The sequence below is a fragment of the Salmo salar genome, chromosome ssa24 (assembly GCF_905237065.1).
Source record: "Salmo salar chromosome ssa24, Ssal_v3.1, whole genome shotgun sequence".
Taxonomy (NCBI): domain Eukaryota; kingdom Metazoa; phylum Chordata; class Actinopteri; order Salmoniformes; family Salmonidae; genus Salmo; species Salmo salar.
Window position 1 is genome coordinate 21469164 of NC_059465.1, and position 23572 is coordinate 21492735.

General features: G+C 44.6%; 2 protein-coding genes across 3 annotated transcripts; one reads left to right on the top strand and one right to left on the bottom strand.

The window, feature by feature from the left end:
• Window positions 1-12: 12 nt before the first annotated feature.
• Window positions 13-6257, top strand: LOC106585549 (probable cytosolic iron-sulfur protein assembly protein ciao1-B). Of its 2 annotated transcripts, none has more exons than XM_014171892.2 (7): window positions 13-410; window positions 2828-2976; window positions 3086-3197; window positions 3324-3412; window positions 3582-3783; window positions 3888-3963; window positions 5598-6257. In XM_014171892.2, exons 1-7 carry the CDS (start codon window positions 272-274, stop codon window positions 5890-5892), a joined length of 1062 nt encoding a protein of 353 aa, XP_014027367.2. In that variant the 5' UTR covers window positions 13-271; the 3' UTR covers window positions 5893-6257. The 2 variants fall into 2 exon arrangements, with proteins under 2 accessions (XP_014027367.2, XP_014027368.2); XM_014171893.2 differs by having other exon boundaries at window positions 3582-3774.
• Window positions 6258-6261: 4 nt separating this feature from the next.
• On the bottom strand, window positions 6262-22385 carry LOC106585548 (U5 small nuclear ribonucleoprotein 200 kDa helicase). The gene is made up of 44 exons (XM_014171891.2): window positions 21992-22385; window positions 21458-21621; window positions 21177-21348; window positions 20811-21003; window positions 20540-20694; window positions 20293-20445; window positions 20098-20197; window positions 19840-19976; window positions 19588-19668; window positions 19236-19409; window positions 18971-19108; window positions 18657-18812; window positions 18343-18513; window positions 17967-18160; window positions 17710-17833; window positions 17394-17543; window positions 16793-16903; window positions 16566-16697; window positions 16230-16418; window positions 15855-16052; window positions 15552-15704; window positions 14390-14470; window positions 14180-14263; window positions 13986-14092; window positions 12924-13042; window positions 12648-12802; window positions 12331-12520; window positions 12025-12198; window positions 11685-11845; window positions 11331-11558; window positions 11004-11195; window positions 10659-10837; window positions 10372-10523; window positions 10159-10267; window positions 9923-10031; window positions 9627-9816; window positions 9326-9490; window positions 9042-9163; window positions 8722-8865; window positions 8380-8556; window positions 8106-8266; window positions 7826-7907; window positions 7627-7719; window positions 6262-7439 (listed from the first exon to the last, which is right to left on the bottom strand). The coding sequence occupies exons 1-44, from the start codon at window positions 22034-22036 to the stop codon at window positions 7290-7292; spliced, it is 6414 nt and encodes a 2137-aa protein (XP_014027366.1). The 5' UTR covers window positions 22037-22385; the 3' UTR covers window positions 6262-7289.
• Window positions 22386-23572: the final 1187 nt, after the last annotated feature.

Below are 23572 nucleotides of genomic sequence, written 5' to 3' on the forward strand. Positions count from 1 at the left end.
TAATGAGCCGAATGGACATTCGATTGGCAGCATTTATCTACGGAGAGGAAGAGAAAGTAAGACGTTAGGTTGGAGTATTTTCGGTAAAACTTTAGTTGCGAAATTTATTTACAAATACCATATAAAAAACCTCGTATTTGAAGTGGATATTAGTTGTCTTCCTTGTTTATGTGTGTATGACGTTTGCATAGCTACGACTAGCTTGCTGTTTTGGTAGCAGCATTATCAGTTGCCAATAACAAGTCATTAGCTAGATAGCAGCGTGCTAGCAATGAACGACACTTTGGCCCTTCTACAGAAATTCAATGCGCATCCAGATTCCCGCTGTTGGTATGTTGCATGGAACCCCAAAGGCACATTGCTGGCATCATGCGGTGGTGACCGAACCATTCGGATATGGGGAAGGGAAGGTAAATATGACAAATCCGCTGTGAAATGAACCTTATCAGCAGCATGTGCCCGCGGAAACAAACAAACAAACAAAAGATTAGAAGGGGGCGTTCCTGCATGTGGGCATTTCTGCATTTGCAGGCACCTCTTTATATTTATATTGGTTTTTAAAGATCCACATTGCAGAAATCGCTCCGCCATTTCCTGGTTGCTACAATTCTGATTGTTAGCCTAATTTAAGTTTGTGACAAAACAAGCAGTCATTGTGTAGAGTCATTGTACCATCTAAACCTTTGAAATGTTTTACATAGCCACATATATTGTATTTTCAACTGTTTGAAGCTGGTCTACAAAACCAAAAGTAAAAGATGCTAAAGTGAAACTTAAGCACGGGAAACTCAAGCACATGTAACAGATCTACCGCTTCTTAGACTTGATTTCAATGAGAATGAAAGATCTATATTTCTATGTGAATTTGGTCTGGTCGCTCAAAAAGTTACATATTCTAGTTTTAAGTTAGGGACAGGCGGGAAGTCAATGCCCTCCAGTACAGTAGGTGGCATTAATGCACAATAATGTTGGATGCCAACCACTGCTAAACCATCATAAGTAGGATCGTTGGCGACAACGTTATCTAGCTAGCCGTACGCCAGTGGATAGTCTGCTAGTTTAGCCATCTAGTCCTTAGGAAGACTCCGGTACACAGCAGACGGGAGTGTCACCGTGTGCTAGTTAGGTATCAAGCTAGCTAGTACACTAACCTCCAGTCTGCCCTATTCATTTATTTCAATTGAGTGATTTCCTTATATGAACTGTAACTGGGTAAAGTCTTTGACATTGTTGCATGTTGCGTTTATAATTTTGTTAGGCGTAGCTTGCTGTGCACACTGTGTCGCTAACTAGCAAACTACACTGAACAAAAATATAAATGTAACAATTTCAAATATTTTACAGAGTTACAGTTCATATAAAGAAATTAGTCAATTGAAATAGCTTCACTAGGCCCTAATCTATGGATTTCACATGACTGGGAATACAGATACCCTAAAAAAAAGGCAAGGGCATGGATCAGAAAACCAGTCAGTATCTTGTGTGAGCACCATTTGTCTCATGTAGCGCTACACATCACCTTCACATAGAGTTGATCAGGCTTTTAGTGGCCTGTGGAATGTTGTCCCACTCCTCTTCAATGGCGTCGCGGAGTTTCTGGATATTGGTGGGAACTGGAACATGATGTCGAACCAGAGCATCCCAAACATGCTCAATGGATGACATGTCTGGTGAGTATGCAGGCCATGGAAGAACTGGGACATTTTCAGCTTCCAGGAATTGTGTACAGATCCTTGCGACATGGAGCCGTGCATTATTATGTTAAAACATGAGGTGATGGCGGCGGATGAATGGCACGACAATGGACCTCACAATTTCATCACGGTATCTTTGTGCATTCAAATTTCCATTGATAAAATGCAATTGTGTTTGTTGTACGTACCTTATACCTTCCTATACCATAACCCCACTGCCACCAAGGGGCACTCTGTTAACAACGTTGACATCAGCAAACCGTTCGCCCACACGATGCTATATATCTGCCATCTGCCCGGTACAGTTGAAACCAGGATTTATCTGTGAAGAGCACACTTCTCCAGCGTGCCAGTGGCCATCAAAAATGAGCATTTGCCCACTGAAGTCGCTTATGATGCCGAACTGCAGTCAGGTCAAGACCATGGTGAGGACGACAAGCGTGCAGATGAGCTTCACTGACACAGTTTCTCAGGGAAGCTGGGTGAAGAAGCTGTATGTGGAGGTCCTGGGCCTGCGTGGTTACACTTGGTTTGCAAGTGTTGGTCGTACTGCCAAATTCTCTAAAATGACGTTGGAGGCGGCTTATGGTAGATACATGAACATTACATTCTCTGGAAATCGTTCTGGTGGACATTCCTGCAGTCAGCATGCCAATTGCATGCTCTCTCAAAACTTGAGACATTTGTGGTGTTGTGTGACAAAACGGCACATTTTAGAGTGACCTGTTTTTGTGCCCAGCACAAGATGCACCTGTGTAATGATCATGATGTTTATACAGCTTCTTGATATGCCACACCTGTCAGGTGGATGGATTATCTTGGCAGAGGAGAAATAATCAGTAACAGGGATGTAAACATTTGTGCACAAAATATGAGAGAAATACACTTTTTGTGCTTATGGAACATTTCTGGGATCTTTTATTTCAGCTCATGAAACATGGGACCAACACTTTTTTTTACGTTGCGTTTATATTGTTCAGTGTAGTTAGCACACGATGTCACCGGTGTTTCATGCAGGAACCAATGGGATGCTCGGGGGGATGCAGGAATGCCCACATGCCGGACCGCCCCAAATTGCAGGTTGCAGTAGCACACTACTGGGAAAAATGACCCCTATTTGATTATCTGTGTAGGTGACTCTTGGGAATGCAAGACCGTGCTCCAGGATGGACACCAGAGAACTGTCAGAAAGGTGGCATGGTCCCCATGTGGGAACTACCTGGCCTCAGCCAGCTTTGATGCCACAACCTGCATCTGGAAAAAGAAGAATGATGATTTTGAGGTGAGGGGACTGGTCACTGTGAACAGCTTACTACTGTATATACATTTATGGTGATGATGGTAAGATATGGCCCTAGTTGAGAGCATCACACTGTCTCTGTTTCTTTCAGTGCTTGACTGTGTTGGAAGGACATGAGAATGAGGTCAAATGTGTGGCCTGGGCCCCATCCGGTAACTTGCTGGCTACATGTAGTAGAGACAAGAGCGTCTGGATCTGGGAAGGTTAGTGCTGCATCAATATAGAAATACAAACAAATTTTATTCCTATCACGAGAAACAAGTATTAACATTCAACTGTTTCTCTGTATGTAGTTTTGAATAGTCTCTCACCATCTCTTTCCTTCTCAGTGGATGAGGAGAATGAGTATGAGTGTGTGAGTGTGGTAAACTCTCATACACAGGATGTCAAGCATGTTGTCTGGCACCCAACACAGGAGGTACTGCCTATTTCATATGCTGTTTCACTCCTTGTACTAATAGCAATGTTATATAATCTCATGACACCCCATTGTTATTGCAAGGCTTCTCTGGACTAATCGTTTCAGTATTCTGTACTCTGCATTCACTGTCTCCCCCCACTAAAGCTAAGTGATGTTCTCTACGCAGCTCCTCGCTTCATGTAGCTACGACAACAATGTGTGTGTCTATAAAGAAGAGGATGATGACTGGGAGTGCAGGGCGACCCTGGAAGGACACACCTCCACTGTCTGGGGTTTGACCTTTGACCCAAGTGGCCAGAGACTGGCCTCCTGCAGTGATGACTGTACTGTGAAGATCTGGAAAGAATGTCAGCCTGAAGGTGGGCAGGGTGAGAAAGATACACACAATGCTCCATAGATGTATAGATGTTGTGGGGAAAAGGAAGGTAAGGAAAAACAACAGATTTTTTTTTTACATTTGTTTTTTTTACAGAAGGCACCGACGCGGCTTGGAAATGTGTTTGTACCCTTTCAGGGTTTCATGGACGGACAGTGTATGATATTGCATGGTGAGAGGCCTCCTCTTTATAGAAATATACACTAACGTTCAAAAGTTTGGGGTCACTTAGAAATGTTTGTTTTTGAAAGAAAAGCTAATTTTATGGCCATTAAAATAACATCAAATTGATCAGAAATACAGTGTAGACATTGTTAATGTTGTAAATGACTATTGTAGCTGGAAATGGCAGATTTATCTACATAGGCGTACAGAGGCCCGTTATCAGCAACCATCACTCCTGTGTTCCAATGGCACATTTTGATAGCTAATCCAAGTTTGTTTTAAATAGCTAATTGATCATTAGAAAACCCTATTTCAAATATGTTAGCACAGCTGAAAGCTGTTGTCCTGATTTAAAGAAGAAATAAAACTGGCCTTCTTTAGACTAGTTGAGTATCTGGACCATCAGCATTTGTGGGTTCGATTACAGGCTCAAAATGGCCAGAAACAAATAACTTTCTTCTGAAACTCTTCAGTCTATTCTTGTTCTGAGAAATGAAGGCTATTCTATGTGAGAAACTGCAAAGAAACTGAAGATCTTGTACAACGTTGTGTACTACTCCCTTCACAGAACAGAGCAAACTGGCCCAAACAAGAATAGAAAGAGTGGGAGGCCCCGGTGCACAACTGAGAAAGAGGACCAGTACATTAGTGTCTAGTTTGAGAAACAGACGCCTCACAAGTCCTCAACTGGCAGCTTCATTAAATAGTACCTGCAAAACACCAGTCTCAATGTAAACAGTGAAGATGCGACTCCGGGATGCTGGCCTTCTAGGCAGTTGCAAAGAAAAAGCCATATTTCAGACTGGCCAATAAAAATACAAAATTAAGATGGGCAAAAGAACAGACACTGGACAGAGGAAGATTGGAAAAAAGTGTTATGGACAGACGAATCTAAGTTTGAGGTGTTCGGATCACAAAGAACATTAATGAGACGCAGAACTTGACGCCATCTGTCAAGCATGGTGGAGGCAATGTGATGGTCTGGGAGTGCTTTGGTGGTGGTAAAGTGGGAGATTTGTACAGGGTAAAATGGATCTTGAAGAAGGAAGGCTATCACTCCATTTTGCAACGCCATGCCATACCCTGTGGACGGTGCTTAATTGGAGCCAATTTCCTCCTACAACAGGACAATGACCCAAAGCACAGCTCCAAACTATGCAAGAACTATTTAGGGAAGAAGCAGTCAGCTGGTATTTTGTCTATAATGGATTGGCCAGCACAGTCACCGGATCTCAACCCTATTGAGCTGTTGTGGGAGCAGCTTGACCGTATGGTACGTAAGAAGTGCCCATCAAGCCAGTTCAACTTGTGGGAGGTGCTTCAGGAAGCATAGGGTGAAATCTCTTCAGATTACCTCAACAAATTGACAACTAGATTGCCAAAGGTCTGCAAGGCTGTAATTGATGCAAATGGAGGATTCTTTGAACGACACAATTAATATTTCAATTAAAAATCATTATTTATAACCTTGTCAACGTCTTGACTATATTTCCTACTCAATTTGCAACTCATGTTTTCATGGAAAACAAGGACATTTCTAAGTGGCCCCAAACTTTTGGAAGGTAGGTTATATTTTAACCACTTTACATATTTAAAAATGCAGCCAGATTCACCAAGTCAGTACTCTTTGGTTGTTTTCAGGTGTCCACTGACGGGTGCCCTGGCGACTGCATGTGGGGATGACGGAGTACGTGTGTTTAAGGAGGATGAGACGGCTGACCCAGACCAGCCTGCTTTCTCCCTGTCTGCCCATGTACCCAAGGCCCACACCCAGGATGTCAACTGTATCGCCTGGCACCCGAAGGAGGCTGGGCTCCTTGTCTCCTGCAGTGACAATGGGGAGATAGCAGTCTGGGGTCTGAGAACATGGCCAGTTAGGACTACCAGATCCAGTGCTGAATTTACCTTGTACTGTCGAGGGTGCCAACAGCACTGAAATTGTCATGTATGATGTCTATTATTAATCCCTCTTGCAATAACCTGTTTTAATGAGGTTAGAGTGGTCATGATACTGATAAGATTCCTGCCTGTGCACTTGTTTTGTGGTTCAAAAATGAATGTGGGCCCTAAATGTCATAATTATGTATTTGATTAACAATACAATTTACACATTCCAATGGTGTTTTGTAATATCAAGAAAATACAATTGTCATAGCTATTTAACCAAGGGATTCAGCACACTTATGTCTAGATGTTAAATGTTTCCAGAAACCACTCTTCTAGTAAGCTTTTGATGGAAAATGTCTTCACTTTCACCTTTAATTATTCATAAAGATGGTCTTCAGATTATATTAATTTACAGTCATAGTCTGGATAATTTTTTATTGGAAAAGCCATGACAGCACAAAGGTATTTCACAAACAAAACAGGCTGATCACTCTTAATAGCAGACAAGGTTGGGAGTAACTTAATTTTTTTACTAATCAGTTGTTTCCAGGGAAAAAAATACATTGACATTCAAATTAGTCTTGAAAGGCGCAAGTCAGAGGCCACTATGATTACACACCAAATGCGTCTGACGGATCCTTTGTCTTCTGACAAAGGGAAAGTAATCAGATTGCCTTACTGAGTTTGACAATTGACAGGTAGATTATTTACAAAGTACCCAACCATGATTGCAGAGTTGTGAAACAGTTAAATTGAGTCAATCTTTGATATACTATGACTTGTTGACTTCTAATTAGGTACTATATACACACATTACTATCCTCGACTGGAGCACATTTAAACAATTGTACAAAAAGGTCTGACAATTACCTCAAGCACAATAGAATAAAACAGTCCAAAGAGAGATTGACTCAATGCCTCTACACTGAACAAAAATAAACGCAACATGTAGGTCCCATGTGCTGAAATAAAAGATCACAGTAATGTCCCATATGCACAAAAAGCTTCTCACACATTTTGTCCTTTGTTTACATCCCTTTTAGTGAGTGTTTATCTTTTGCCAAGATAATCCATCTGCGTGGCATATTAAAGAGCATGATCATAATACATTGTGTGGGTGAGCGGTTTTGTGATGTAAAGTACCCCATGGTGGCGGTGGGGTTATGGTATGAGCAGGCATAAGCTACGGACAATGAACATTGGCAATTTGAATGCACAATAATACTGCAACGAGATCCTGAGGCCCATTTTTTGGATGGTATCTGTATTGCCAGTCATGTGAAATCCATAGATTAGGGCCTAATTAATTTATTTCAATTGACTGATTTCTTCATATGAACTGTAAAATTGTTGCGTTTATATTTTTGTTCAGTATAAAACAAAACAAACAACCTCTACTGATCCCAGCTTGAATTGAGAAATGACTTGTCATCTGTTGATGCCTGATCAGTCTGAATCACTGTCTCCATCGCTGTCTGCCTCCTTCACATCCACGCTGAACTTATACTCCTGATCACAGCCCATGTAGGCATCACTCATGAAGTACAGTGTGTAGTTGTGAACGCCCAGCACTGGTGCAACAAAGTCCAGCTTCACCTGCAATGGGAGAAAAGGGCACAGAGTGAGGCCAAGCAATGCTGACACAGGGTATTCACCTTTAAGATTACTTTTGGGCATTCAGACGCTAGATCAATTACATGCTAGCCTACATGTCTGACTGTCAAAATATGCAGATGCTTGCATGTATTGGCTCTTTATGGTCCAGTTAGGGTTATAAACAGACCTTAGCCTTCTGCTGCAGGGTCAGCCTCTTAATGGAGATCAGGCTGTTGGACTTGGGGTCTCCGATCACCACCCACCAGCCCTCCTCACGTTTCTGAAACAACACAGTCAAAGGTTAAACATGGTCATTGTTGAGTTTGTGCTTTTTGAATGAATCACTAGAGGAGTTCTGACAAACTGGTGGTGATGATGATCCATACCTGGGGGAAGAGTGGGGCAATAACAGGCCCAGTCACCTCTTCTTCTCGCTCCAACTGGACCAGAACCAGCACTGGACCTCCACTGTAAACACAAAGCTATGATCAGACACCTTCACTTACTCTGCTTCTCAATGGTCAATAGATGTACTGGGCAGTAGTAGTAGCAAAGACCTTATAATTAACAACCTCCGAAGCAAACAAACATTTTCCTGTGGTACTGATCTCTCTATATTCAGTCAACCTATTTCCCCACAATCTCTAACACCCCCATTTAAATCACCTCTTGATGTTCTCCTTCTCTGCCACCTCGTAGGACAGTTCAATGTTAGGGTAGCGGTTACAGAAGCGAGCCACGTCAGCTATCTGGGTGTCTGAGAGCTGCAGCAGCCCACTACGATCCTCATCCTCCATCTCCATGATGTCAAAGATACTCTCCACACCCTGAGAAATACGAGGGATCAGCTTCAAGATCCACACCAAAGCAAGATGGCCATGATCCCTTGGATGGAAGTGTTACAAATGAATAGAGTAACAGGCAGTAGTGGATGTGTTACCTTGTCCATGCAGCGTTTGATGTGCTCAGAGGTGAAGTAGGGCAGCTGTTTGAGGTAGGAGTCCTTGGACCACATGGCCTGGGTGACCATCTGAGCCAGCTCCATAGCAGCCAGCGCAGGGCTCAGCCAGCCATTACTGGACAGCACATCTACACAGGCCTGGATCAGACGCACAGCCTGGACAGGACACACAACCGTACACATAGATTTTAAAGCACTAGCACACTTCAAATCTGACCCTCTACTTTCCGAACACTAGGTCATACTAGAGTCTTTCTGCTCTACAGAGTCCATTTACCACACCTTAGACTGCACCAAAGCATCTATTCATTTCTCATTCACCTTGCTGAGGATCTCCTCTGTGTCTGACTGGAGCTCAGCGCTCAACTGCATCCTGGATAAGTGAGCCTGCAGCAGCAGGTTGGTCTTCACATGGGGGTCGTTGAACTTGGGGTTGTTCAGTTTGTGGGGCACCTTCTGGGCCAGCTGAAAACACAACATACACAACTTAATTAAAGATCATTTCATAGAATGCTTCCAGATTAGTATTTGTGAGCAATGAATTCACACTTTCCATTACTTCCAGTTCTACATGGCTATTTGGGTGGGGTAAGTCTGCAAAAGTGCATATTATGATTATTGACGTGCATTAGTGTGTTTACCTGTCTGAGCAGGTTGTCCTCATGGTGTCTGATGGGGATGTTCTTGTACTCAGCAGCATTGGAAATGATCTCAATCAATCCACGGATCTTGGTCTTGGCGTTCAGGGACATACTGAACAACTCTGATAAAAACACAAAATATCAGTAACTGAAGTTATATACTGTATAATGTATGTATTCTATTTTAACATTTGCTTAGTCTGTGGAGTGGTTCACAGCATAGGTGATGTGACTGATAAAGCCATATTTAGTGACAATGGGATGTTGGTTGTGGTAGTTCTCACCGATAGTGGTGTAGTTGATATAGTAGTAGGCAGCGATCATGCCCAAGTTAAGAGGTGCCACGTCCATCTCATCCTCGATGCTGATGCACTTGGACTGCTCCAGGTCATGCAGGGTGTTCTCCACCAGCTCTGACAGGTGGTCGGACAGATGACGGTGAGACATGCCTGGAAGGGAGAGATGGAGAGCAGCACATTAACATAAGACTCCTAGACAAAAACACTACAGGTATGGAAAAATACTACATGTCTAGAATTTCAACAGTGGAGAGCAGTGCCAGTGCTGTAGGTGTGCCTGTCTCACCTTGCAGGTTGTAGTAGTTGGGGTTCTGGGTCATGCGGCGGTACAGGAAGGTCCAGGTCAGGTAGTCCACTGCGTCCTGTTTGTTCTCCACTGTCTTGGTGACGATCTCAGCATTGAAGTGGTCGTGCATGCAGTGGTCCAGGTGAGATTCCACCGGCAGGGGCTCATACAGGAACTTCTTGAAGAAATCCTACATTTGAGAAAAATAGATTAGGTGCTAAAATTACAGAATGATGGAGTGACAGAAAAAGTGACTGAGTGAAAATGGAGAGAAAAAGAGGATATTGCTGACGTACCTTTTTGGAACCCTGACACATGATGACACAGCGTCCCTCATCGTCCTGCAGGGGCCGGTTGGCCTTGCCCACCATCTGGAGCACATCGTAGATAGGGTAGTCCACATAGCTGGGGACACAGAGGACATGGTCACTAACACACTTAAACTGAGGCAGGAGGGGGGTCTGAGTGATATAGACTAGGAAATGTAGTCATTACAACAACCAAAAATATATATAATAAATAAGTTACTTACGCATGTATTTTGCCATTGTAGTACTGGGTGTCCATGATAACAACCAGGTGAGCAGATATGTTTGTGCCCCAGCAGAGGGAGCGTGAGGCCACTACAACCTGGACTGCACCTGCAGACAGAGGACCAGACACAGTGTGTCATTTAACAATCACCCGCTATACTTTCTCTAACTATGTACTATATCAGCAGGTCTAAGGGAGTGGCCAGTCGTACCCGAGTTGAAGAGCTGCTCCACGATCCTGCGTTCTGTAGTGGACAGGCCCTCGTGCAGGTAGCCCACCCCATTGGCCAGCGTCTCCTTCAGGGTGCCGTCTGTCACCTTCTCCAGGAAGGGAGCCAGGTCCTTCTCAGTGCAGTGCAGGAACCTACAGGGAGACAGGGACATCTGTTACTGCTCTGATACCTCATGTTATAACATCTACCAACACTGTATACATAAAGAGTTTTAACTCCTTGCACCACTCAGAAAGATTAAAGTGTGTAAAGGTTATGGGTCTGACCTCTGAGGGACCACATCAGCAGCACAGAAGGTGAGGATGTCGATGGCGGTGAGGCGGGTCTGTCGGCGGGACGGGACGAACACCACAGCCGGTTTAGAGGGGGAGTGCTTCATGATGGCGTGGTATACTGGCTTGGCCATGGACAGCAAGCGAGTCTGGGTGTGACTCACATTGAAGCCCTGAGAGAGGAGAGAGGCATTACAATTAAGTTAAATTGAGCAGATATGATATTATCCAGACAGATAATAATATATTTTATATACAAAACCTTATTGGTGTTTTATTTGGATAAGGGCAGGTTGATGATGTAACAGGTTGAGAGGACATTACAGTCATGGTACAGACCTGGATGTGCAGCTCCAGAGGGACAGGCCTGACGTTGGGGTGGAAGTTAAAGGTTGCGGTGGTGCTGCATCCCAGCCAGTGGGCCACGTCTTTGGCGTTGGACAGGGAGGAGCTGAGGGCCACGATGCGGATGGGACGCTCAATCTGAGACGAGATGTACCTCATCCTGGAGCAGATCACCTCCAACACAGGCTTCAAGCAAGACGGTGAGTATGAATATCAATATATTTTACTTCACATGTCAAAAAAGCATTGTATAGTTGCTATCTAATCAAAGCACTAGGCATGTGGATATATAGGTTTTATCAGTTTGGATCATGGCCTTACCCCGTTCTCTCCTCCAATGAGGTGAGTCTCGTCCACGATGAAGAGGCTGACGTTCTGGACGTTCTTCCTCTGCTTCCAGCGGCGCGACAGGATGTCCCATTTGTCCGGGGTGCTGACAATGATGTCACCCTTCCCCAGCAGCTTCAGGTCAGTGCTAGTCTCTCCTGTCAGCAACACCACCTTCTTATTCAGAGCATCCTGGAACTTCTGGTGCCAGTCAACAAACACCTGGACACACACGAGTGATGTTAAACGGGGTGGAAGGAATGGGTAATATAAGTGCGAATAATCAGAAGTCAGACGAAAACAACATTATGTTAAAGTTGAAAACACCCCATCTTGATAACCCTGTACCTGTTCAGCCAGGGCCTCCATGGGTGTGATGTAGACACAACGTCCCTCTGCGTTGTGCAGCAGCATCCTCAGGATGGCAAACTCAGCACAGATGGTCTTCCCACTGCCGGTGGGGGCTCCCACAAACACGTTGTCATCACTGTTGTACACAGCGTTGAACACTGGACAAAACAGAGAATACCACACGTTATTTTACTCACAATGTAAGCACCAAAGGTATAGAGGCATGTGCCTGATCGAAGTCATTGAATGGGCCACATTGGTCTGAGAGGTCAGATGGGTGCAGTGAGAAACTGTTAGCCCAAATGGTGACACTTCAGAGTCTCAGAGTGTGTCTTACCCTGTGTCTGGATGGGGTTGAAGAAGGGAAACTTGTTCTGATAGAGGGTCTCGAAGGCGGCATTACGCAGGGCGGTCACAGGCAGGGGCTGCAAGTCCAGCAGCTCAGTAGGAGGGGGGTACTTCTCTGGCAGGATCAGGTGGCGGAAAGACACTGGCAGCTGGGTCTCACAGGCTGAGAGGGAGAGATGTGCAGAGAGAGAGAGAAACATTTTCAATGGACATCCTCCAAAACTTTAGATTTGCTTATACAGTTTGAATCGACTAAGTTACTAATAAGAGCTAGCCAGAGGAGTGTCGCACTCACACAGCCAGCGGTCCGAGGCCACGCGGATGAAGTACTGTGGGGGCAGGGGCTCGAACACGGGCACAAAGAAGGTGACCAGGTGCTCGTCCTGGGCATACTTGGCCTTGAGCAGGAAGTACTCGTGGTGTAGGATGACCTCACTGTCTACATCCTCCACCAGGATCCAGAAGGCCTCTGACGAGCCATGCACCTGTATGGGCCACCGAGAAGGTGTGTATGAATGTGTCGGTGTGTTACAGTAAGAAAAACCCAATTTAATCTGAGCCATATAACAGCTATAAACTAACAGCCTGAGGGTAGTGTACAGATCTACTGACCTTGTCATCCCACTGGAAGTCCGGTGTGATGGTGAGCTCCACCTTCAGTGTGGAACGGGTGATGGGCTGCAGGTGAACGGCCAGGTCCAGTTTGGGGAACTGGTGCACGTACTTATGGATGGTCTTCCCCATCTTGGGCATGCGGATCAACTCACCTGAGGGACAGAAACACTTTCAATGACAACTTCAACAACCGGGGATGAATCAATGAGCATGTAGTATTAGTGGGTCCAGATCGAGGTGGGGCATTTGGGGTGCAATGCAGAGCAAACTCACCAATCTCATTGTGGTTGAGGTCATAGAGGCGCTCGAAGGGGAAGTTCTTCTTCTCAATCTTCTTGATGACTTCCTCTGGGAGCTTCCTGAACTGACGCAGAGGAGACATGGACTGCCACCTGTGTAGGAGAGGGACACATTCAGACAGAGAAGACCAGAGGAACATCACATTTCATTCTAGCCTCGTCATGTACACTGAACAAAAATATAAACACAACATGTAAAGTGTTGGTCCCATGTTAAAATAAAATATCCCCAAAATGATCCATACGCACAAAATTTTGTGCACAATTTTTTTAAATCTCTTTTAGTGAGCATTTCTCCTTTGCCAAGATAATCAATCTACCTGACAGGTGTGGCATATCAAAAAGCTAATTAAACAGCTAGATCAGTACACAGAGGCACATTGTGCTGGGGACAATAAAAGGCCACTAAAACGTGCAGTTATGTCACACAGCACAATGCCGTAGATGTCTCAAGTTTTGAGGGGAAGTGCAATTGGCATGCTGACTGCAGGAATGTCCACCAGAGCTGTTGCCAGATCATTGTATGTTAATTTCTCTACCATAAGCCGCCTCCAATGTTGTTTTAGAGAATTTGGCAGTATGTCTAAACGGCCTCACAACCGCACACCACGTGTAACCACACCAGCCCAGGACCTCCACATTCAGCTTCTTCACCTGCGGGATTGTCTGAGACCAGCTACCTAGACAGCTGATGAAACTGAGGAGTATTTCTGTCTGTAATAAAGCCCTTCTGTGGGGAAAAAGTAATTCTGATTGGCAAGGCCTGGTTCCCCAGTGGTTGTGCCCTGGCTTCCAAGTGGATGGGCCTATGCCCTCCCAGGCCCACCCATGGCTGCGCCCCTGCCCAGTCATAAGAAATCCATAGATTAGGGCCTAACTAATTAATTTCAATTGACTGATTTCCTTATATGTACTGTAACTCAGTTAAATCGTTGAAATTGTTGCATTTATATTTTTGTTAACTATAATTCACTAGGACTGGTGACTAAGGTGTTCATCAGTGAAAACTAGGAATAAACAGCAATGGTTAACTTACATCCTCTTGTCAATCATCTTGCAGAGGTTCATGGTTTTGTCTGTGAGCTGGGCCCATCCCCTGCTCAGGACGATCTCAAAGATGGCTCGCATCAGTCTTCCAGCACTCTGAGGAAGGATATAGTGAACAGTCAGATGCTGGTAAAATACTTAAAACATCTCTCAAATCAAACAAACAAATGGACATAACCTTACCTGCGTCACGTAGACCATGTCAGCCATCAGAGCAAAGCCCTCCAGTTTGAGCTGAGAGATGTAAGCCTGGAGCAGCACGTTGATCTGTAATAAGAACACACACCTCAGAACTGGCTCATAGCAACAGGGCTCTAGCAATACATACTGCAGTGGTGTTCCATATCATTGATCAGTGTAGTGTCAACATTGACACATGTAGTAGTAGTAAACCTTGGCGCTGGGCTCCTCAATGCTCTCCTTCACTGGAATGGGAACTCTCTCCAGCAGCTTTTGCAGTTCCAGCTTCTCTTCCTGAAATAAGACCCCACGTGAGCATTCATGGATCTGTAGCATTTTACTGTACATCAGTTGCTGGTTTGGTATAGACCTGGCCCAAAAGCATTCAGTAACATGTGTGGCCTTTTGTAATTAAATATAGTATTCCAGAGTAGGGATGGGCATTTTAAATGATTTCATTTTTTCCCCCCTGGCTATTCAGATAGTCGAAATACAATAAAAAAAAAAAAATTACGTTTTCAAACTTCAATGGAGACAGCCGGTGTGCTGCCCTCTGCTTGTTTCAGCAGAAGGGTGTGTGTAGGAGTGAGAGAGAAAGTAGCCAAACTTGTTGCTGCCATAGGTTATCCATCTTACCATCTGATAGTGCCTGTCTTGGCTGCATCAAATCATTGTAAAGAAGCTAGCTGGCTACAGGCCAGTTAAAGACTCTAGCTAGCTACCTGGCTAACTTAACTGGCTACTGTAGCTAGCTAGCTTCTTTACAACGATTTGATGCAGGCAAGACAGGCACTATCAGATGGTATGATAGAAAAACGTGTTGCTGCCGTTATCTAGCTAGCTAACGTAGCACGGATAACTTATTGAGTATTTCTTGCATGCGCTTCCTGTCCTTGTCTACAACAACTCCATTCATATGAAACAACAGCCTACCTCTTGGTTGATTATTTTAGCCTACTCCTTCTCATTTAGCCAACTGAATTCTGTTATTTTAATTCCCTTTTGTATTGATTAGAAATCTCCCACTTCACTTGCTACACATGGAGCCTCTGACTGCAGCAGCGCTTTGATTGACTGACAATAACAACAAGCTACTCGTGTGAAATGAGTGTAGGCTGCCGGTGAATCTTTTTATATGGGGCGCACTCATACAAACTGTCATTAAAAATAAAATAAATATGTAATGGTTTATCCTTGTAGGCTATGTAACAACGTCACATAGATAATCGTATTTCATTTTAGTCAAAGCCTTCATTGTTAAAGTAGGCCGATATTTATTCTCTCAAAAGTTAATACTCTCCCAAGTAAGCGAATAGTAACGCCCATTTGGATATTTGAATAACCGTGCCCATCCCTATTCTAGAGTGCTGCATACCTCTCTGACAGTGATGTTCCTGAACTCAGAGGAGAGGGAGAAGACACGGAAAAGCTCGATCTCACTGAGGGTGGGCTTCAGCAGCTGGTTGTACGTCTGGATGGAGTCATGGGTGATGTAGAAGTGGCTGGCGATGCGACCCAGATCCGTCACCTTCAGGGAAGGATGAGAAAAGTCATCTATTATGAATATCAATAGCATAATCTTTGTTTTCACCATCTTAGAATCTTGAAGAGGCCTCAATAGGTCAGTGTCACTGCATTGATCCCACTGGACAGAGTGCATATGTAGAGCAGTGTGTACCTGGAAAGCACCGGTCCGCTTGTCGTACTTGACCAGGCTGTTCTTGTCCAGCACATTGGCTGCAGTGTGGATCAGGTCCATCCTGCGGCGCTCCAGCAGGGGGTCAGAGCTGCGGTCGTCATGGGAGACTCCGTACAGGGTGGGGTTACGGAGCATGCGCACGTACAGGTAGGTGTAGCCCAGCCAGTTCACTGCGTCCTGATGAGGAGACAAGGGAGGAGTAAGACCTCTACAGCAGCAAGGGTTTGAATGTTAGCACTAATGGTTCTAGTTGATCAGTCTCTCCACAGGTAGTTTCAGTAGCAAACCACAGCATGTCTGTATTGTTATTAGTGGTGAGTTGTGTGCGGTGTTGTAAATCCAGTTTACGCTCACCTTAGCATTCTGCACGTTGCCCAGCACTATCTCAGCGTTGAGCATGTCTGGCAACTTGGAAACCATCTGGCTCTCGATGGGCAGCTGCTGGTTGAGCAGAGATAGGTAGTACTGCAGCTCCCCATGGGATGTGATCAGAATGCCCTCTCCCTTGGTGTCGTACTGAGGACGCCCAGCTCGACCAAGCATCTGAACACAGCACAGAACATAGGTGTCATTCAAACTCACAAAGCTAACAGAGTTTGAGCATTATCTAGCTCATAAAATACTCTGCTACAGTGAAGTCTAGCCCTGTGTATGTACCTCACTAGTCTAATCCAGCCAATGCAGACTAACCTGTAGAATGTCTAGGGCTCCCAGCTCTGTCCATCTGCCTTTTTCTGGGCTATACACCTGGGTGCCTTTGATGATGACAGTATGTGCAGGCAGATTCACACCCCAGGCCAATGTGGCTGTGGACACCAGCACCTGAAACAGACAGAGCCCTTTCAGTGAGACAGGTCCGGTGACATTGTAACAATAGCTCTGACTGTATTAAAGGAAAGAGGTTAGTAGAGACTAACCTGGATGTGGCGATCAGCAAAGAGATCTTCCACCAAGGTACGGTCCACTCTGGTCATACCAGCATGATGGATGGCAAAGCCGTAGGGCAGCAAGTCCTTCAGCTCAAGGTTCTGGGGGATGAAAAAAAATGTATGTAATGTTCCTTTTTTTTTTAAAGGTGCAATATGCAGAAATCGCTTCGCCATTTCCTGGTTGCTAAAATGATAATAGTTAAATTAATTTCAGTTTGTGACAAATCTAAACCGCTGTGAAATATATTTTCAATAATCAAAAATATTGTATGTTCAGCTGGTGTTCAAAACCAAAAGTAAAAGATGTAAAAACGAAACTTAACGGGAAGCATAGAAATAGCGCACATAAAACAGATCTACCGCCGCTTAGACTTGCTTCCAATGAGAATGACAGATCTATAACTCACAATTCTATGTGAATTAGTTTTTGTCGCCCAAAAAGTTAGATATTGCAGCTTTAATAATCAGATTATTGTACGATTTGTTTTTTTACTCACAGATTTGGGACAGATGTGTGTAGAATTCTGGACATGGAGAGATTCTACAGGCTTTGTTAGCTAAAATTAGTCCCCAGGTCAGATGAACTCACCTTACACTGTTCTGCCTCAGTCCTGAGGACCTCAGTTGAGGCTGACCCCTCCCTCAGGAACAGCCCCAGGGTGTCTTTCTCCAGACACATGTCCCTGATAGCCCGGGCCGTCTTCCCCGTCTCCTTCCTGGAGTGGACAAACACCAGCACCTGACAAACACAAGATGGCACACAAATACTAGATTGTGTGGAACTTTCTGTCTGTTGATATTTGTCATCTGATAGACATTAGGATTTTCCAGGATCTCATGTTTTGTGTTGGCGGCAATGCAGAGTCAGATGATGGCTGAAGAACACTAGGCTGAGCAGGCCTCACCTGGTTCTTCCCAGCATGCTCCATGATCTTCTCATAGACAATTTCATTCATGATCTGGAAGCGCTTGATAGCCTTCTTCTCAGTGATGCCCACATACGTCTGTTCCAGGGGCACTGGACGGAAACTGGAAGACAGAAAAGACTATCAGTCAGATTTGTGCTTCCAATCCAACCTCTCACAAAACCTGTTCATCTATAGTAGGATGATAAGTGAGAGTGTGTGGAGAGATTGACCCTCCTTCCTGAGCCCTGGATGACCTGTTGTCGAAGTAGAAGAGTCCCTTGGCGGGGTCTACTCGCAGGCAGGTGGCCACGTCCTCGTAGTTGGGCAGGGTGGCACTGAGACCCAGCAGACGCACGTCCTCCTGGGTCAGCTCCACGTTGCGGATGGTCCTGGCCACCAGAGACTCCAGGACTGGCCCACGGTCGTCATGCAGCAGATGGATCTCATCCTGGCCACCAGACACACTCAGTTACATACAGCTCTTACACCCAATGAGTTTATAACTACAGTTTTAAAAATCATGTCAAATAACGTAAATGCTTGGGAAATAGTAATGGGATGTTTGACTAAAGGGCCTTGCATAAAGTCCATAAGAGGACCATTTAAGTTTGAGAGAGTGTCTGTACTTACAATGATGATGAGGCGCACTAGCTGGGTGTAGGTGCGCTCGCCTCCTTTGCGTGTGATGATGTCCCATTTCTCTGGGGTGCAGACGATGACCTGGGTGGCATTGATCTCCTCTTTACACAGCTGGTGGTCTCCTGTCAGCTCAGACACTGTGATGCCATAACTGGCCAGACGCTGGGAGGGAGGGAGGGAGGGAGGGAGACATGCAAAACACAATCACAGAATTCCTTATTATACAAACATAGCTCTCCTGGCAATTCAAGTGCATGACAGCATATAACACTGAGTTGGGACCCCATAAAAATAACAAGTCTCACCTTACTAAAGCTTCCCACCATCTCCTGTACCAGCGAGCGCATAGGAGCCACATAGATGATCTTGAAGTCGTCCAAGTTGATGGTTCCGTCCAGGTTGATGTGCTTGCCGATCTCTCTTAGCATAGCCATGAGGGCCACGTTGGTCTTACCTGCTCCCTGGAGGCACCCAGGGGAATAAACAGAGGAAGAAAATACATTGGGATAAGTTATAAAACAAAACAGAGTTCAACAATGGCACTTTTGAACATATGCAACATGACAGAGTGCTGAGCAGAGAGCAGTGTATTATAGTTGACCGTGGTTTATTTACTAACCGTAGGAGCACACACCAGCAGGTTCTCATCGGACTCCATAGCAGTCTTGAACAGCTTGCTCTGAATGCGGTTCAGGGTTTTGAACCCTTCGAAACCTGCCTGGGCATACTTGGGCAGCTTCTCAATGGTCACCAGCACCTAATAATACAGATGATCAATTGAGGCTTGGGTGACAGTTCTTGAAAATAAGACCATTCACTTGCTAGAAGCGACAGTACTGACTACATCAACAACAAAAAATATGAATACATAGGCGCACACACACCTCATCATCAGCGAAAGGCTTGGGTTTGAGTGCAGGAACGTGCACCTCCTCGTAGCCTTTGCGCTGCTTGCGAAAGGAGCCATCGGGCAGCTGGCACCTCTTGTTGGCCATGAAGTGGCTTCCCTGGGTGAAGGCCAGGTCCTCCAGGTCCAGCAACTGTTTAGGGGTCATGGACTGAGAGGGGGGGGTAAATGGTTGAAGTTAGGATTTATTTAGCATCAATGTATTCATATTGAATGTATGTCATTGCTACATGTGTGTAATGTTTATAGTTTATGTGAAAATCGTCTGTGGATTACAGTGGCTATAGACAGGCTATAGTCATGCGTGCATTATTCATGGTCCTCCTCACCTCTCCATGGTCAATGTCCATAGACTCCAAGTCATTGTCCACGCGAGACTTCCTTACTCTCTCCCTGCGAGATCGCTCTTCCTGAAGACATGAACACCAGCCATTGTTTGAGACCAAAGGAACCAACATTAAATGCTTAGGTGATCATTTATCCTTCTATGTATTTCAGTCTGTTCCAATACGTCTACAGTACACAGTGTAGAAACAATGATTTATCCAGTGATTAATACAACAATTAAGATGGTTTCTTACCCTAATAATATCCTCCTTCTCAGTCTCCTGCAGCTGATAAAGAACTTTGGACAAGTCTGGATCGGTCTCCATCTTTCCTATGATCTTCTCCTTCTCTGCTTCGCTCTGAGCACTTGCCAACATGGTACAGTACTGGACTGTGAGGGAGCAGAGAAATTTATTATGAGTGACCTCTCAATTTTGGCAATGCATGCTGTTATAGTCCCCCTCTAAATGTTAACTTAATGTACATTAGTTGTGGAAATGATAGGTACTCACTCATGCGACGATGCTGACGAAGGATTTTGATGAAGTCAAAGGTGTTGAATCCCAACAGTAAGACCAGCTGGTTCTCACATTCTCGGTCATCACTGGCCGTCTGTGGAATACAGAGACAGGGAGTCAGTCAGAGACCAAGGCAACCACATAGACAAAGGCAGAGATACTGAAACAAATACACACACAAACACATACCTTGAGGATCTCCAGAACCTCATCTGCTTTCTTCTGAGAGATTATGGCATCGTCATAGAAACGGCTGAGCTGACGTTGGAGCCAGAAGGCATCGATGTCACGAGGGTGCAGCTCCTTCTTCTTGGCTGTCATCACATCACCTGTCACACCAAGCTACAGGATACATGTTTAATTAGTGCAAAGGTTAAAAGAAACATTGTAGTTTAGTATAAACACAGACGTGTGTTATGTGAATGAGGGGTCTTACATTGGCTGTCAGAGTGCAGCCCAAGTCTGCTTCCTCTCCTTCACTCTCTTCGTCTGAGCCGTCATCTCGCACCTCCCCAAACTGGTCCTCATCACCCTCCTCCTCATCAGATTCAAACTGGACATTCACTCCGTATGTTTCGTCAATGTTGTCATCTGTGTGTTGAAACATTGGTTCACTTTAATGCATAATAGTAGCCAGAAATGAATGCATGATCCAGTTGAGTGAATATAATGTAAACATTCCTTCATCATTGTGTTCATTTCCTTACCCATGTTCTGGAGCTCTTTGTCACCCCCGTAGTCACTGATCTTCTTGCCCAGGTTGACCAACACGTGGTAGCGTGTGTCATCTGCAGGCCCTAGTAACTGCTCCACTTCCCGCCGTCTCTCCTTGTCCCTCATCTTGTCATTCTTCAGCACAGCCAGCACCTCGTCAGCCGCTCCACACAGGATATCTCTCGGCTGCAGAGATACAGAAATACAGCACAGGCATAATCAAGTCATTGATTTGAATAGAACATTGTTCATTCCACCATTATATATGGTCTGCATAGTGTTCTTCATTCTTTTCAAAGCAATGACCCCTTGAGACAGACGCATAATTGCACAAGTGTCTTAACAGTTGTTTCTCTGACCTGATCTCCAAGCGCAGCCTGGATGAAGCTGAGAAGGACCTCATAGGTCTCCCTGGTCTCCTTGGTCTTAGGCTTGTACACGATGCCCACCATCTCATCAATGCCCTCTGACAGGAGGGTGAAGCCCTTCATCTTGTTCATGTCATGCCTGTCCTCATCTCTCTTCCTCCTCCTGCACAGTTCAAAAGACAAAGGTGGAGGGAATAGTCATACATGGGTCAGTCAAGAAGTGTTTCAGACATGCACCAGAAAAAAAGACTTTAAGAGGCAGTTGTACTTACTTTGCCCGTCTCTCCTCCAGCATTGAAGGTTTGGTCCTCTGGGACTTGTCACCCATCTTGGTTCCCACCAACTTCCCCACCAGGGACAGCACCTCTCCTGTGGGCTCATCACGCCTTGTGCGGTCAATGAGCGAACGGTCCGCTTGCAAGACCAAGTTGGAGTTCTAGTATTGGACAATAGACAAAGTTAAGAGGAAGGGTAAAGCAATGTCAACTTGCCTTCACCATGCTGGCTAGTTACACACTTACTGAAGCACAAAAATTAAAAACTTGAGAAATTCGTGTGTCAACATTAGGACAAACTGGCTAGCTAACAGACTAACGTTAGCTGGCTAACTTCTCGCTAACTACCTAGTTAGTAACCAATAGAAAGTACAATACTGTGTCCAGCCACATTAGCATACCGGTAACACGTTAGATAACTACCGAACTACTGCAAACTACTTAGACACAAGAAAACAATACAGCATGAGTGAAATCATCTCGAAGTAACGTTAGTTAGCTAACGTCAGCTTAGTTCAATGTCATACTTACCGCTTTGTACTCATACTGCAAGCTACGTGCAGTAACATCCGCCATGATTGCTTGAATGAAAGTTTAAGCACTTTTGTGGTTCAAAAGTTACAATTTACAGTGTCACTGGATGAACGATGAATAGCTAATGTTAGCTAGCTGAACGTTAGCTAGCGAGTTTCTAGAGCAGCCAGCTAAGATGGGGATGCTATACTAAGGTTGGCTACCGTTAGCTCCACAGCCAATGTTGGTGTGTTTGGATCAAGAAATTGAGGTAAGCGAAAATCCTTTGTATCAATATATACACTTAGCGATATGTGATGTACTTGTTGTTAGTAAAAGCGTTAGCCATACGTTTCTGCGAACACGCTCGCTCCAATAACAAGCGGCGCTTCAGTTACTACTTCCGCTTCCGTCCGTGTCGTAGGTCAAATTCGAGATTATATTTTTTGTACAGTTACCTCTATCAACTCGATGAAGCAGTACCGCTCTGGCCAATTTAATTAAATATGGGGTTTTCTAGAATCTAAACTAATAGTGAGAGTATAGCATCCCCATCCATATGTTAGTGCTGGGTCAGGTGTCCCTGGTTCAAAACCCCCGCTCAGACTGTTCCTCATTAACCACCACTGACTATTGTTAGCCCAGCTGGGCTTTGGTGACAATTATATAATGACAAGAGGTCATATAGGTTTGTGAATACTGCCCAACAAAGGCATAGCTAATAATTGGGCTGCTGTGCCATTCTTTAAAAAAAAAAATAGTTAGGAAATTGCCTGCTGTTGCTCCATTCCCTTTGTGTTTGTACATACTGCAATATACTGTAACTGTAGTGTATAGCCTGATCGCTAATCTCTATTGCATAGCCTAGTAATCTGTGTGGCACTTTGGTGATAAAAAAAACTACAATTAAAATGGTGGATAGTATTTTAATATGTATGTTAGTGTGTATCATCTCCTGGATCTTTTCCCTTCCTAAATACCTCCTGTACTGCGATCACCTCAGGCCCACCCAGTGTCAAATTATCTGGACACACACACTAGGCTACGTATACAGTAGATGTAAAATACTGTACTATCCACTGGTATCCACCATTTCATTATTATCCTATCATTTGTTATCACCCAGGTGCCACACATAAACACATTATGTTTCTATGATTGATTATGTTAATGAAAGACTAGAATAATCAAGATTTTATGAGGATTACAATGTCTCTGTATTATATGTGCCTATGTAAACCATGATGGAGGGTATTCATCTATTATTTCTTCAAACTACATATCAAGTTACAAGTTACATATCAAGTCCTTGCCCAGCAACATTTCCTCATCTCCCACCCCTTCTAATGTGACTATCCCGATGCTTCTCCCTCTTTTTCCCCTGCCCCGGTACAAAGTTTCTCCCTGCAGGCAGTCACTGAGTCCGAGGTCCTTTCTGGGGAGGCTCCCATTGCTTGGAAGGCAGCCACGGTTCATCCTGTATTTAAAGGTGGAGATCAAGCTGATCCTACTGTAACTGTTATAGGCATATTTCTATTTTGCCCTGTTTATCAAAAGTGTTGGAAAAACCTGTCAATATTCAACTGACTGGCTTTCTTG

Excerpts from the sequence above, each read along its gene's own strand:
- LOC106585549 (XM_014171892.2), top strand. The coding sequence starts at position 272 with ATGAACGACACTTTGGCCCTTCTACAGAAATTCAATGCGCATCCAGAT. Across the intron at positions 411-2,827 it reads TCGGATATGGGGAAGGGAAG|GTGACTCTTGGGAATGCAAG; the intron begins GTAAATATGACA and ends TTATCTGTGTAG. Across the intron at positions 3,784-3,887 it reads TCAGCCTGAAGGTGGGCAGG|AAGGCACCGACGCGGCTTGG; the intron begins GTGAGAAAGATA and ends TTTTTTTTACAG.
- LOC106585548 (XM_014171891.2), bottom strand. The coding sequence starts at position 22,036 with ATGGCGGATGTTACTGCACGTAGCTTGCAGTATGAGTACAAAGCG. Across the intron at positions 19,410-19,587 it reads TGGACATTGACCATGGAGAG|TCCATGACCCCTAAACAGTT; the intron begins GTGAGGAGGACC and ends CCCCCCTCTCAG. Across the intron at positions 9,491-9,626 it reads CAACTACTACAACCTGCAAG|GCATGTCTCACCGTCATCTG; the intron begins GTGAGACAGGCA and ends TCTCCCTTCCAG.